Source organism: Eleginops maclovinus, chromosome 20 (genome assembly GCF_036324505.1).
Source record: "Eleginops maclovinus isolate JMC-PN-2008 ecotype Puerto Natales chromosome 20, JC_Emac_rtc_rv5, whole genome shotgun sequence".
In the NCBI taxonomy this organism is placed as follows: Eukaryota; Metazoa; Chordata; class Actinopteri; order Perciformes; family Eleginopidae; genus Eleginops; species Eleginops maclovinus.
The window spans coordinates 25656178-25669755 of NC_086368.1; the positions used below are offsets into that span (position 1 = coordinate 25656178).

The following is a 13578-nucleotide window of genomic DNA, read 5'->3' on the forward strand; positions in this document are numbered from 1 at the left end:
GCCTCTGGTAAACTTGGGAGAAATGAGGATTGATTTTCAACCCTATCTATCCCCCACAGGTATATTCTGATTATCTAGCACTATTGATCACCTCTAATCTGAGTTTATAAACCTTTGAGTAATGACCAAGTTTGATTTAAGCATTAACTGACAAGGATTAGGAACTTGCATAATCAATACCTATTAGGCCCAGTGAGAAAATCTCATCCTGCGTCCTTTTATTGGAGGTTTTTTTTACCTTCCAATAGTTGAATTACAAACACAAATGCAATGTGTATATTTTATACAAATGTGCGTACATCTCTCTTTAACAGGTACAACTTTATTCCAAGGATCCAGAGGGTTCTGGGCAGAAACATGGAAAACATCCAGTATCAAGCCAATCACAATGAAGGCGGGGGAGCATTCCATTCTTATAAAATATAGAGCTTTAATTTATTAGTCAGCAACAACAATGGAAAGGGAAGATAGAGTAATTTACACAAGTCATTACAAGAACATCACCTTTTGTGCATTTAGTTTTTTTTCTCTTTTTTCTCCGTAAAGTCTGATGATGCAAAAATACAAAAAAAAAAAAAAAACACTCAAAAACTACAGACACGTTTTCTTAAAAATACCAACAATTTGTACAACCTCTCCTTGCATTTCTTTTTTTTTTTTGTTGCTGCATAACCCCTGGTCTCATTTGGAGGAGACAATCAGGAGCTGTGATTGACTCTGGGAATGCAGACTTCCCAGATTAAATAGCAGATACAGATACTTCTGTATGACTTATGGATGCATCTTTCCAAAGGTATTCAATACAGTCTGAATGCTAGGCAACATGTTTTGAAGCTTCAATATTCAAAAATAACCAGGCGTTCCAGATGTTTTCTTCCCTCCATATATTCTTATACATGAAAAAGTCATTCATTTGACTTGCTGAAGGACTGCTGTACTTATATTTTGAATAGAGCATAACACCTGCATTCAATAGAACTATCATTATAACAGCCATGTAACGGCACCTTAAGTGGTAACACAGCATTATGTTATTATTTCCCCAAAAATATTATAATACATCATGTCATAACCAACCAAAATGGATGTCTTGATTGACAAAAAGATGAACATTTTTAAATAAATGTTATGCTCCCAAGCATAAAAACGTTTTGTGTTCGCAGAATGCAGCAGATCGTTACCTAACACACTGCATTTTGTGGAGTTATAATTGAGTGCCATATTATAACATAAGGGGTTGTTTTCACAAGCCCCCTCATCAAAAACTGCTTCATCTACACAGCTAATACGCCAAAGTATGATATGTTCCCCTATGTGCTTTTTCCAAACACATATGTGAAATAATCCCTTAATACTCTGATTTAAATGATATCAGTGAAAAGATGCATCATGCTTCATACAGGGGTATATTTGAAATAAGGACATCTTAAAGCATGTGTTGTCCCCGTGTCACTTTACTGAGAATGTCCCTCAGAGACTATACTGTACACCTGTAGAGATGAAAAACAGAAGAAAAAGGAACGACCACACAGAATCTTATCAGAATTACAGTACAAATACAGGTTCATGCACACAATGAAAGCCAGCTTCCCAACATTTTGGTTAGTGTCACAACATTGTTACAATGCTCTGTTGTGTATACGGGCAATTATTTTTTTTTCACATATGAATGTCAAAGGAAGAAAGAACAAAACAAAACAGCCGCTGCCTGATCTGGGCACAGCTTTCATCTTAAAATGGATTTAAAAAAACATTTTACATTAGTAACTTGCCCGAGTGTGCTTGTTGCATTTGGCCCCAGCCAATGTCCCCTGAAAGTAAAAGAATAATGCCCTTTGTGCATAACCTTGACCCTTTATTGCACCTCAACCTCAGCTCAGAGGATGTTTGGATCTGTATGAAACCCAACCACTCTATTTCATAATATAACAAGAACCGATCTAATGCTTGCGTCTACGAATTGTTTCAGTTTTTTGAGCAGCTTGTTGGTTTGGTTGTCTTTTTGTCAACTGGATTACGGAAAAACTACGGGCCCGATTTTCATGAAAGTTGGTGGAATCGTATAGCATTGGCCAAGGCAGAAGGTTTTGAATTTTGAAGTGGATCTGACTTATGGTTGCGGATACATCCAGTCATTTTCACTTATCGAAATGACCTTGGCGGAAGTCATCAATCTCCGATCCCCCTTTTAGTTAAGCTTGAGTTCACTGTCAGAAAAAGCTTTAGTTAACTCAAAGTAGAGTAACACTGAGAATTAAAACATCAGAATCCATATCAAGGATCCTCAAACCTTGGGAAGTAGAAGAGTAGCAAGTACCAGTTTCCTTTTAAAAGACCCAATTACACCAGCGTGAATATTGGAACAGTCCTCTGTGCGTCCGGGTTCCCATGGAGAAAGGATTGTTTCCCCCTCTATAACTGGGACCATGTGTCGATGGTCCCCTTGCAATAATAAGTCTCTGTCGGCATGCATCCACGAGGGAGGATGCATCGCAGGCGTCCTGTGAGCGTCCAGAAATGAAAAGAGTCCTGGCATCGAGTCAAAGCAAGCAAGAAACGACAGAGATCCCATCACCCCTTATCATCAACTCATCTCATTCTCACAGCTCGCTCCGAACAGCTTACACGCTGATAACACATTCCCAACAGTCGCCGAGGTCACATGATGCTGACAGATGAGTTTTGTAATGACAGTAACAGCAACAATAAAATTAACAACATCAATAATAACAATAATATTTGCCCCAAAGGTACCTATACACAAAGAGCATGTTTTTTTTTCTATAAGTACAAAGAAATCCACAGAATGATACTATATACAACCTACAATAAATACTGTGTATCATATATCTTACTGTTTGAGAAGGTGTATGTGGGGGTTTTGTTTCGGAAGCCTCTTTTTTTCTCAGTTTGCTTTTTTTTCTCGGTTGGTGGAATATTTTTTGCTACTCTCAATGAGTCTCTCCCAGTTTTCACAGGGTAAGGGGGGGATAAGGGTGGCTGAGGGTGTTTTCAGATGCAAAGCCAGGCTCCTCATGTCTCTACCTCCTCCTGCTCCTCTTTCTCCTCCCCCTCCCCGTGATGCCGGCGGTTGCGGGGCTTCTTCTGCTCCTTGAGCTCCTTCAGGTCTTTGGTCTTGAGGGCGCCCATCAGCGGGTCTCCGTATTGCCAGTAGTCCTGGCAGTACTGATTGATCAGGCTCATCTCTGGCTGGCTCAGGATGGTCAGCAGGTCCTTGTACTGACCCGCGCTGGGGGTCCACTGGGTGCTGCCTGAGTTGATGGAAGACGGCACCAGTCCTCCTCCGCCCTCCACCAGCACGTTGTTGACGGCCCGGCTCGACAGCACCACTAGCTGCAGCTTGACCAGCGTGTGTTTGAAGTTCTTCTCCGTGGCCGTACACTGGTACATGCCGGAGTCAGAGGGCTGCAGAGACCGTAGGAGCAGACCCTGCTCTGTCTTCATAACACGACCATCAGAACGAATCTGCAGAGGAAAACACCTCATGAAATATCTGTGATTTATAACTAGCAATTTGAAATGCTAAAAAGAAGCAAATCATCAATCAATCAATCATTTGTTTTTTACCCATGTATTTTTGTACACTTTACAAAAATGGACAGAAATCTGAAAAGCTCTCCTTTAGTTGCGTGTCTGCACTTTAGAGACAGTCCCTAACCTCAGCTCTTCTAGTGTCATGGTGCTAGGCTTTAATATCTATCATGAGATACAAATAAAAAATGGGCAACATGTAATGTATTTGGACCTCACTGAATAAATGTCTATCTTTCAAACAACAATCCCCTGAAATATGTTTAAACTGAAAGTCCAAATCTGATGATTATACAAAGTGAATGTTTCTTCTAAATGGATTTGCTTCCATCTTTCCTTGAGGGACATCTTGGATTTTGTAGTGTGACCTCTTTATAGCAAATGATGTCTAATTGAGAGACAGGTTGTTCCTAGTGTCTTGGCCTGTACTTTTGATTTATATCCTTTAAAATAAAAAGGAATCATCAGTTATCACACAGTAACTAGAGCTATGAATTTCATCTATATCTGTACATCCACACCCAGGAATGTGATTAGGTGCTGACTGCTCCTTAGCTCAGAATCAGAAGTGCGAGAAAGCAGCACGGCCTGCAGGATCAGAGGCTCATCCAACAGAATAGTCAATAAAAGAGAGGCAGCAACACTACATAGCTTCACAATAAAACTTTAACTAGTGCCTCAGGCTTGGATTTCATAGCAGAGGGCTTTTTCACAGCTCCCCTTTATATGTCCTTCCCTCGGGCCTGAGGACAGTCGGAGGTCTGTGTAAGAAGTCAGTCAGAGCCTCAATCACTTAATGGTGGTGGAGGATAATCGGAGAATATGTGTCATACTGCATTTAAATGATCTCTTCATATCAAGAAAATAACTGAAATGACACCAAGATATATCCCCAAAAATATATCATGTTCATCTGTGGAACTCCACCACTAACCCATGCCTTATGTTTATACAAATAGTTCTATTATATTTTATTTAATCTTTTATCTGACATTTTACTTTACTTCTTATGCATATATAAATAGCAGTCTCTTTTTTTTATTGCACATTTTTGCTCTAACTTCTTATTTTTTATTTATCTTTTATTTATTTAATTATAAAATGAAGCAACTGTCACAAAACCCAATTTTCCAATGGCAAAAATAAAATATTCTGATTCTTTCTACGTATAAAAATATTATATACGAGTTCATATTGTGCTTTATATTGGATAATCATGAATTTCATTAGACTTAATTGCTTTTTCGACCAGGATCCTTGAGAGTGTGGCGGCTCACCTCTTTCCTGCGGTCGCTGTTATCTCTCTGCAGATGCCATTTGAGCAGAGCATGAGGAGAGCGGGCCTGACACTCCAGGAAGGTGCTGCTTCCCTCCACGCCGTACTGCACCATCTCCAGAGTGTTCTTATTGGCTGCGGGGCAGACAGAGGGGGATTACCATGGCAACCAAAACATCATTACCGTGAACTCCTATACCGCCAAAATCGCAGTCGTGGCAAATCAAAGACCTTTTTAGCAACACGGGCTGTCATAAATTACCAGATTACCATAAAGCTGCCAGAATACAGTCATTACAGCCCAAAGCGGTGACAACCTGGAACCAGGACCAGCATAATGAGATGTCATTATTTTTTTAGGTCATTAATAAACAAATAGGAGCAATGGAGGGTGGTTGCAAACTGGGCGTCTTCAGCTCAATGAGAATACAACTCAAGTTATTTCATTTGGACCACAGTATTTCATTAGTCTCTTTATCACGGTTCCTCTGTAAACCACATGCAAAAATCTGGAAATGGGACATATTTTTATTTTGGATAACGACAATCCACCAATTAATGTTTTATTTATATAGCCCATTATCACAAATTACACATTCATCTCAAGGGGGCTTCACAGTTTCTTCAGCACATGACAGTCTCTATCCTTAGAACCTTGCAAAATATTTAGTACTGAAATATCTCTTCATAAAACTCCACCATGTCTGATACATTCTCTGTACTTCTGACCTGGAAACATCCTCATGCTCATGTTTGTTTAAAAGGTATTAACTGGTTTTGCTCCCTTTTATATTACAGATCTCCTGTCCCCATATCACACAGTAAGAGAACTTTGTCTCACAGAAGATTATCCACAGATATCTATCACTACTCCAATCACTGCCCCAATCACTGAAGGCAAGTGTGGCTCAAAGGGTAAATGGTCTTCTACCAATCACACGGTCAATGTCTCCATTCCTGGCAACTGAAGTTAACATGTCAACTAGTCGTTGGGCAAAACTCTATTCCAAATTGCTCCAGGAGGCATGACTAAATCAAATAGAAAAATAATAATAATGCTCACCGGATAGCTCAGAGGTTAGAGCTGGTGGCTTAAATAGGGTCTCCACTGCCAAGTATTCAAATTTGACTCTGGCCTGTCAAATATTAGGGAATGTGATCCCCTTTAGTCTACTCCTTTCAACGCTGCATCTAAAGAAAGCCACTGTAGGTGTGTGTTTTTCTCTTTGTGACCATGTCTTTCCATCATTAATCCTGTCTTATTTTTCTTCTTTGGAACCAGTGTGTTGTGTGTGTGTGTATGAATAAAGTTTTGAGTTGATTTGAGTTGCGCCTTACTGTTGGAGTTGAAGCCTCGGCACTGGCGGATGGGGTTCCCGTACTTGACATCCTGCCTTCGGCTACGTCTAAAGGGGTCAGACCAGTGTTGCCGAATAAGGAGAGAAAAAAAGGCAATAAAGCAACCGCAAGCCATTCAAAGCCATTCAACAACACATCGAGCCGTTAAAGTATCACATTAAATGGGTCTCACCACAAACCATTACCCCATTACGATATAACAGGTCTTTAAATGTATCTCATTTACTGGTTGAGCTTATAAAACCACAAGTATACGATGCATTAGAGGAGCATTAACCACAGTTTACTCAATGCTCGATATAATAATAATAACACACATTAAAAAAGGCGTTAAAACGGCCAATCAGCCATCCAGGCGGTCTAATTTGAGCATCATTCAACAAACCAATCCAGTCAGTGGGTTAGTTGTAAGGTTAGTGTAGCTCATGCTAACACTGCTACTGGTGCTCACCTTTTCTGAGAGGCGGAGTAGCGGGAGCAGGACTTCCCGTCCCAGGCGCAGTAAGGGTCTCTGGCCAGGCAGCAGTCGGCACACGCCTCTCCGTACACATCGCAGCGGTGAAGAGCCAACTGCGTCAGGCCGATATCAGAGGACACATATAGCTGTTGCTGTTGAGAGGGAACAGAAAATGGTGTTACATGCAATGCTAGGTAACAATTTAGTACTGACATTCTTGTGGGGATTTTTTTGCAAATATTAGTTGGGATGCAATATTAATTGATGACAGCTGTTTTCCATCAACTGTTTGTTTTTCCGTGATTTCTTCTGTTTCTTTTATTACAACTATTTATTATTGTATTTTTTACACGTTGAAATTCTGTAAAAATACAATTTACGAAAAAGAAATACAAAAAATAACTTTACATAAACCATTGTAAAATCTAGCTCCAGTATACATATCTCAGAAGCATGTCAATTCATAAAAATGACACTAATATCAAGATGTGAGATTCATACCTAAGCATCTGAGACTCCACGGGAAGACCCTAGGGATTTTCATCTTAAATCTGAATCTCTAAACCCTAAAAATATGTATTTTCAGTGGCTCAAACGACTACATCATTTCTGTCCATGATGTGTTTCCATACAAAGACTTGACAAACCCAGATGGATGTAATAAAACAACTGCAAAACATCTAATCCTGTGTGGTGCTGACACAGCAACAGACTCTGGATTTCATAGGAGAATATTGAGCTCATCTCTATCAGGTTACGATGATAATTTCATGATCAGCTGTTTGAAATGTGTCAGCTTGGCAGGCTTTGTGAAATAACACCAAGAGTTGAAAGTCAACACTAAGGGTTTTTCCATATTCTCTTCATCCTCTTCCTCAGCTTTTCTATGGATTATGAAAGGAGGCAGCAATGAATCACAACTGTATAATGTAGCTCTCTTCATTCCCTTTCTTTGGAATACAGTTTCTCGTCTTTCTATGGGAGCAAAGGTTAAGAACATTCTCTGCACAGCCATGCTTACTCTTTTGGATGAGATCTTCATTGTTGTAATGGGAGTAGGGACCTTGAAGGAGAGAAGAATACATTGTGAGTACAGTGTGTTATCTTTATAGCAGATGGGAAATGTCTATGCAGAGCAAAATGGAAAAAGAAGATCAGAAGGTCTTAAGACATACAGTAGGGGCAATGTTTTGATGTAAAAACGACAGTAGCAGTGCATTGAAGGGGAGATCACTCGTCTCAAATGTTATCAGGCCATTAAATGGTTGTCATTTTTTGCTTCCAATCAAAGGCGCCGGAGGGGGCCACCACCATTAGGTCAGAATTTGCATATGAAATGTCATGAAAGTGAGGTTTCAGAAAAAGATGATGGGTTGGGCTAAAAAATATATGCCCATATTCTCCTGACGGGATGGCCAAAAGTGTGTGAATGTGTGTGAATATTAGCTTCCTTAAGCAGGTGCCACCGTTTGATAACGCTTCGGGAAGTCGTTAAAACTGGAAAAAAAGCGCTATAAATAAAGTCCATTTACCATAAACCAACTTTACATAGCTAAATTACAAACGAAAGTGCGTCACGTAAGCTCATGCAGGCAAATTACTCAACGTTGACCTTTGGATTCACACGGGACACAAACTCTGGTCTTCTCAATAAAAGTTGTGTGTTTGAACCATTCTTTCCTCCCACTGACTTATTTATAATACGTCGTCAGCCTTCCTTTTTTGTTTTCCTGTCATATTAAAATAGGACCACTGAAGGGCAGGCCAACAACATGTTGTGTTTGTATTGGTAAGCAACAATGTGAACAGATAATAATGGCTGCTTCTAACCCATATCGGACTCTCAGATAACGACTAATAACTGAGATTTCTTGGGAAGATATGGTAAAGTGAAGTATATACGAAAGACAGACAGCAAAAGATTGAATAAAAACTCACCTTGAAAACCTCGACCTCCTCCAGGACGAGCTCCTCAGTCTGCAGGTCGTCTCTGGGCAGCACGATGACTTTCTGAACTGTTCCCTTGTCTGTGAACCACAACACACACCTGTCAGCTACATACCTGCAACCTCACACCCCCTTGGCCTGTCAACAGCCCCTTGGATTCCCATTTTATTCTCTCAGCATCCTCCAACAAGGGATAATCCTCACATCAACAGGCTACACTGTACTCTCCACGTGTGCTACGTGGCTCTGTTCGCTTTAACCTTTCCTCAAGGTCCGTTCCACTTAGTGCACTCACTGCCGACACCGTGACAAACCCCTTCTGTCATCCTTCACTCCCTTCTTGTCTTGACCTATTCATCTGGATGCCATAAGACATCCCCTTGGCCCTCCCTGGCATGTTTGATTTCTGCAAAGAGTTTGGCATTCCTGTGAGCGGGATACCTGAGATTTATTATGACTTGTGCATTGAGCCTCGGTGCAGGGCTGAATGGTGGCTCTGACAGGAGCTGAAAGGACACACATTCCTCCACATTGGCCCGCCATCGCACACAAACCCATTACTTTCCTCCCTGGTAATGCACACATGAACAAAGCAGCCGGTAAAGTGGCGTCATGTGCGAGATGTGAGGGCTGCATCCTGTGTGGTGGCTGCTGCTGTCATACCAGGGGCCTTATTAAAGGTTCAAGGCACGCAGACAGACGGATAATCTGTCTTACACCAGTGGGCGAGATTAAGGTGATGGATGTCCCAACTGTACCCCCCCCTCCACCCCCTCTTTCTCTTCTTCTTACCCCCTGCTTCTTTCCTTTCCCTCCTGCTGCTGATCCACCCCTGCCCTCCAGGTACAAATCTCCTGTTGTTTACTCCATGTGAATAGAGCGAGGTACAAACCCTTTGATTGGTTAAATTTCCACTCGGGCACAAAGGGAAAGAATGCTTTTCTTTTAATGATAAATGATTGCAGGGGAGACAAGCCCTCCACTTACATGGGATTTAATTCCATAGGGGGGATTTCTCCTCCATTATTTAGCTTCTTACTGACACTGTCATCCTCCATTATGACCATGATCAAAGGGTTCAGACTGACTTTGTGTAAAAAAACAAACAAAGCTGAGATAATTTTATAAGCAGAGATTTGACCCCGACCCTAATTACAAAACACTCACCAGTTCCTAAGAAGAGCACCTCATAGTTGCCATCAGCAGCAGTCACCTGGTCCACAGTGATGGTGGTGAACTCATAGTCCACGTTGGTCCGGACCACCAGGGGGCGCTTGTGTATCGGGTACACGGCATTGTACATGGCAGGGTGATTCCTCATGAAGTTAATCACTTCATCTGGGTAGTCCTTAGTGGACTTCATGTTGGGGGTGAACGTACCTCCGGGGCACTGAAACAGAAAAGAAGACAAGTGTGAGCTGGAGTCAAATCTCATGAAAATATAATTGAGACACTCGGGTAAAAAAGCACGTTTGAGAGACTTTCTGGCAGTAATATTCAGAGTTTGGTTAGGCTGATGTCTGATTCTTGTTGGAGGATTTTACATAACATTTCATTTGGCTGAAGCAGATACCAAAAGCAACTTACAATGAGTGCAATAAACCATAAAGATACACACTCAGAACAACATTCACTTTAAATTAGACTAACCATTGTAAGCCCTGGTGAAATTGTTTCAAATTAGCTAAATATTTTGAATAGTACAATTCATTTTTGGTTAAAAAGCCAAGGAAAAGCCAAATATAAAGGTTTTTTAGTCTGCGACCAAAGAAGTGTAGACTTTCTGCTGAAAGTTAAACTGGGGTGCTTTTCCCACCATTTTTCAGCCAATAACGGTTTCTATTTAACTCAGATAAAAACTGTAACACCAGCTTTTTCTTTAGATGAAAACTGACCGTGCCGGGTCGAGGGTAGGGGATCTTCCCGGTGTAGGCCACCCACTGGTAATTGGGACCCTCCTTGTGGGCGAAGGGTCCGTTGAAGACCATACGGATGTCAGCCATGGAGTAAACACAAACTGCTGAGCCTTTAAAGACGGAGCTGTTGAGAAAAAGTCAAGTAAGAAAAATTCAAAGGGAAATCTTTAATCAGAGTCCTATAAATAAGTTGTGTCTTTTTAATAACACTCTTACCCAGAGACGGAGAAGACGCCATATATCACAGGATTTTTTGTGTCCTGTGTTGGCTGTATGTAAACATCTCCTGTAAGAATATGGAGGGAAATCACGTCAGTGCAAACACACCCGATGAAGGAAACATCACGCTACACAGCACAAGCACTCTTCTTCACTAATATTTACACAGCTTTCAGGCAGAGAGACCTTTTGGTCACATATCCCCCTCCCGGAAGCTGACCAAAGAAGGCAAGCTGAAACTTCATCTATGTTGGAAACACATGGAAGTCACTAGCTTCTCTAGATAATGGGCTAACTGGGATCTTGTGTTGAGTCTTTGTGCTTCTGAAATCCATAATTACATCAAAGAGGTAAAGGTCAGGGGTTCATGCGAGAGGTTTTGTGCTGCTAATAACATTTCTACATGAGTTACTAGGCCACATAAGTTCATAACATGAGTAAGAGTCTACAACATTGAGCTAACAGCAGCAGGCTAACAACTCATAATGAAAATAATACACTTTAATACCCTGTTCAGAACGGATAACTTTACCATGTTAAAAATGTCAATGCTGCATGCCAACAGATGTTAGTAAGTCCTACAGTATACTACAAAAGCCCCAAGAGGCAGGATAGAAGATACTACTCCCAAAACTATTTTTTTATATGTCAATGACCGAAAACTTGCAAAACAGGTGAAAAAAGTTTTGTCTTTTGTGAAATTTGACTTTTTTTTTCATTTGTGAAAAACATTTTAGCAGAGGATTTTCAAGCTCGTTTGTAATATTAATTTCAACCACAAGAGGCTGAAGCTCACAAATACATATACGCTTTTATTAATACTGTGTGTTAGCAATATATGTAACATTACTGCATGTAGCTCGTGTTAACCCCTTAACGCCTATTGTCGCGAATTCGCCTCAAACCGCTTCTATTAAAAATGCAGCCGAGATCGTGCATGTGTTCCCCCAATGCCGGTTCATGTCTCTTCGATACGGACCTAGGAACGTTTTGCAAGCACTAGTTTCTCGTAGGACCGGTCAAAGAGTGGGAACTTACACCCGGTCGACGAAGGCGGGCATATCCGGTTAGACGCTAACGAGTGGAGAAAGCAATACGAAATATACGGTCCTATTTGAGGTAAGTTATTGAAAAAAAAAATATTTTGCTGTTTATTGTTTGTTTGTGCAGCTAACGAAGCAGAATAGAATAGTTTTGACAGATATTTCTGAAGTTATTTGAAGTGATTCTGTGTGTCGCGAATTCGCTACATTCGGCCATATTGTCTACATTGGTTACAATGAGTACATGTTTTGTATTATGTAAATACAGATGTCTGCATTCAATAGTGACCTTTTATTTCTTTCATTTAGCTTGACCTCGAAGTATGGAAAGCTGTTTTCAAAGAACTTTTCTGTCTTACAACTGTACTCATAAATCATAAATAAAAATGTCTGCTCTTTTCAATAGTGACTTTTTTTTTTTACACCAGGTGATGAAAGCAGCAGCAGCAGCAGCAGTGATGACAGTGGCAGCACTGATGGAGACTCTGATGCGGTCCCTAGCACCAGTTCTGCAGCTACTGCTGCGAGAGCACCTACTACAACCTTAGCTGTTTTGTTCTTGTTATTGTTATTGTTTTCATTGTTATAATGAATGGTTAATGATGTCATGAGTTTTTGACAGCTGAGTTCATGAGTAAGACAGCTCGGCACATCCTTTGTTCTCTCTAAGTGTTTTCTCTTTCTCGTTCTCTCTCTCACACACACACACACACACACACACACACACACACACACACACACACACACACACACACACTCTCTCTCTATTACACACAGTTCTACATGCTGTTTTTTTATTGTTGTTTTGTTGTCATTGTCATGAGTTTTGCATGTCTGTTGACATATTGTCATGAAATTAATACTATTTTAATTTAAATTATATGTTGGCATCAATAAAATGAATTACATGCCTGAGATGGGAAATGTGTTTTAATTACTATTTGATCCATTAATGCCTGTTGTCGCTAATTTGCATCATACCCCAAATTACTATTTTATCCATTAATGCCTGTTGTCGCTAATTTGCATCATACCCAAAATTATATCTATTCTATGTGCTAAATTGAAATTAATAATCTCCACTTAATTTAGCATCTGCTTGAAAGCAAAAACACATAAAATAAATTTTTTAACATAATTGCATTTAAATTCAGGCGTCAAGGGGTTAATAGTGCAATTTGGAAATTGAAACTGGAAGAAAACATGAATGCTAGTCTTGGTTGCTTCCTTAGGCTCTTTTATGCAAAATGAGTATTACAAGAAAACTAAGAAAGATTATCCTGGCAAGATTTTGAAAATGTAGAAATTGCATCAATAGATTTTCTTTCTAACTTGCCTATTAACCACAGGTGTCGGTATTTCGTCACATGCTAATAAATGAAACAGATAAATGTGGCCAATTTTCACCAAATAGGTTTCAATGAGTTCTACATATACCCATTTCTCTTTAATGAGCTCAAATGAGAAACATTAGCTTATAGAGTAAAATAATGTCAAGAGGTCATAAAAAAAAGTGTCTTCCGTCTAGACAGCCCTCCTGCCATTCTCATTTGCTGCCGAGGAAACAGTAGGTGTAAAACCACAGGAATGGACTTACAACCGAACAATGGGAAGGGGGTTCACATGGAAAGGGACTCAGGAAGGACGAGTTCAGTGAAGGCTTTATATCACATCAAAACTGAATCTTGAGACGATTTTACCACTTAACATCAACAAGGTAACCCAACCCAAGCATGGGACAGAGAGAGCAATGATTTTTAACAGCAGAGCAGTGAATTCACACAGCCCGGTTCTCTACTGTCTAGACTG

General features: G+C 40.3%; 1 protein-coding gene and 1 long non-coding RNA gene across 5 annotated transcripts in view; one reads left to right on the plus strand and one right to left on the minus strand.

The window, feature by feature from the left end:
* Positions 1-306: 306 nt before the first annotated feature.
* Positions 307-13578, minus strand: part of LOC134882963 (semaphorin-3F-like) — a 65796-nt gene continuing 52524 nt past the window's right edge. For 2 of the 4 annotated variants that reach the window (XM_063911004.1, XM_063911002.1), the window contains 9 exons: positions 10724-10793; positions 10487-10631; positions 9759-9981; positions 8583-8671; positions 7666-7707; positions 6639-6796; positions 6167-6234; positions 4830-4963; positions 307-3486 (listed from right to left, as the gene is read on the minus strand). In XM_063911004.1, the coding sequence (XP_063767074.1) occupies positions 3034-3486; positions 4830-4963; positions 6167-6234; positions 6639-6796; positions 7666-7707; positions 8583-8671; positions 9759-9981; positions 10487-10631; positions 10724-10793 (1382 nt within the window). In that variant the 3' untranslated portion in view covers positions 307-3033. Of the gene's footprint in view, positions 3487-4829; positions 4964-6166; positions 6248-6636; positions 6797-7665; positions 7708-8582; positions 8672-9758; positions 9982-10486; positions 10632-10723; positions 10794-13578 lie in introns of all 4 variants that reach the window. The other 2 variants (XM_063911003.1, XM_063911001.1) reach the window with 1 other exon arrangement.
* LOC134882964 (uncharacterized) lies at positions 11596-12684 on the plus strand. Its single transcript, XR_010168211.1, has 2 exons — positions 11596-11845; positions 12198-12684. It is a non-coding gene; the product is annotated as an uncharacterized LOC134882964 (long non-coding RNA).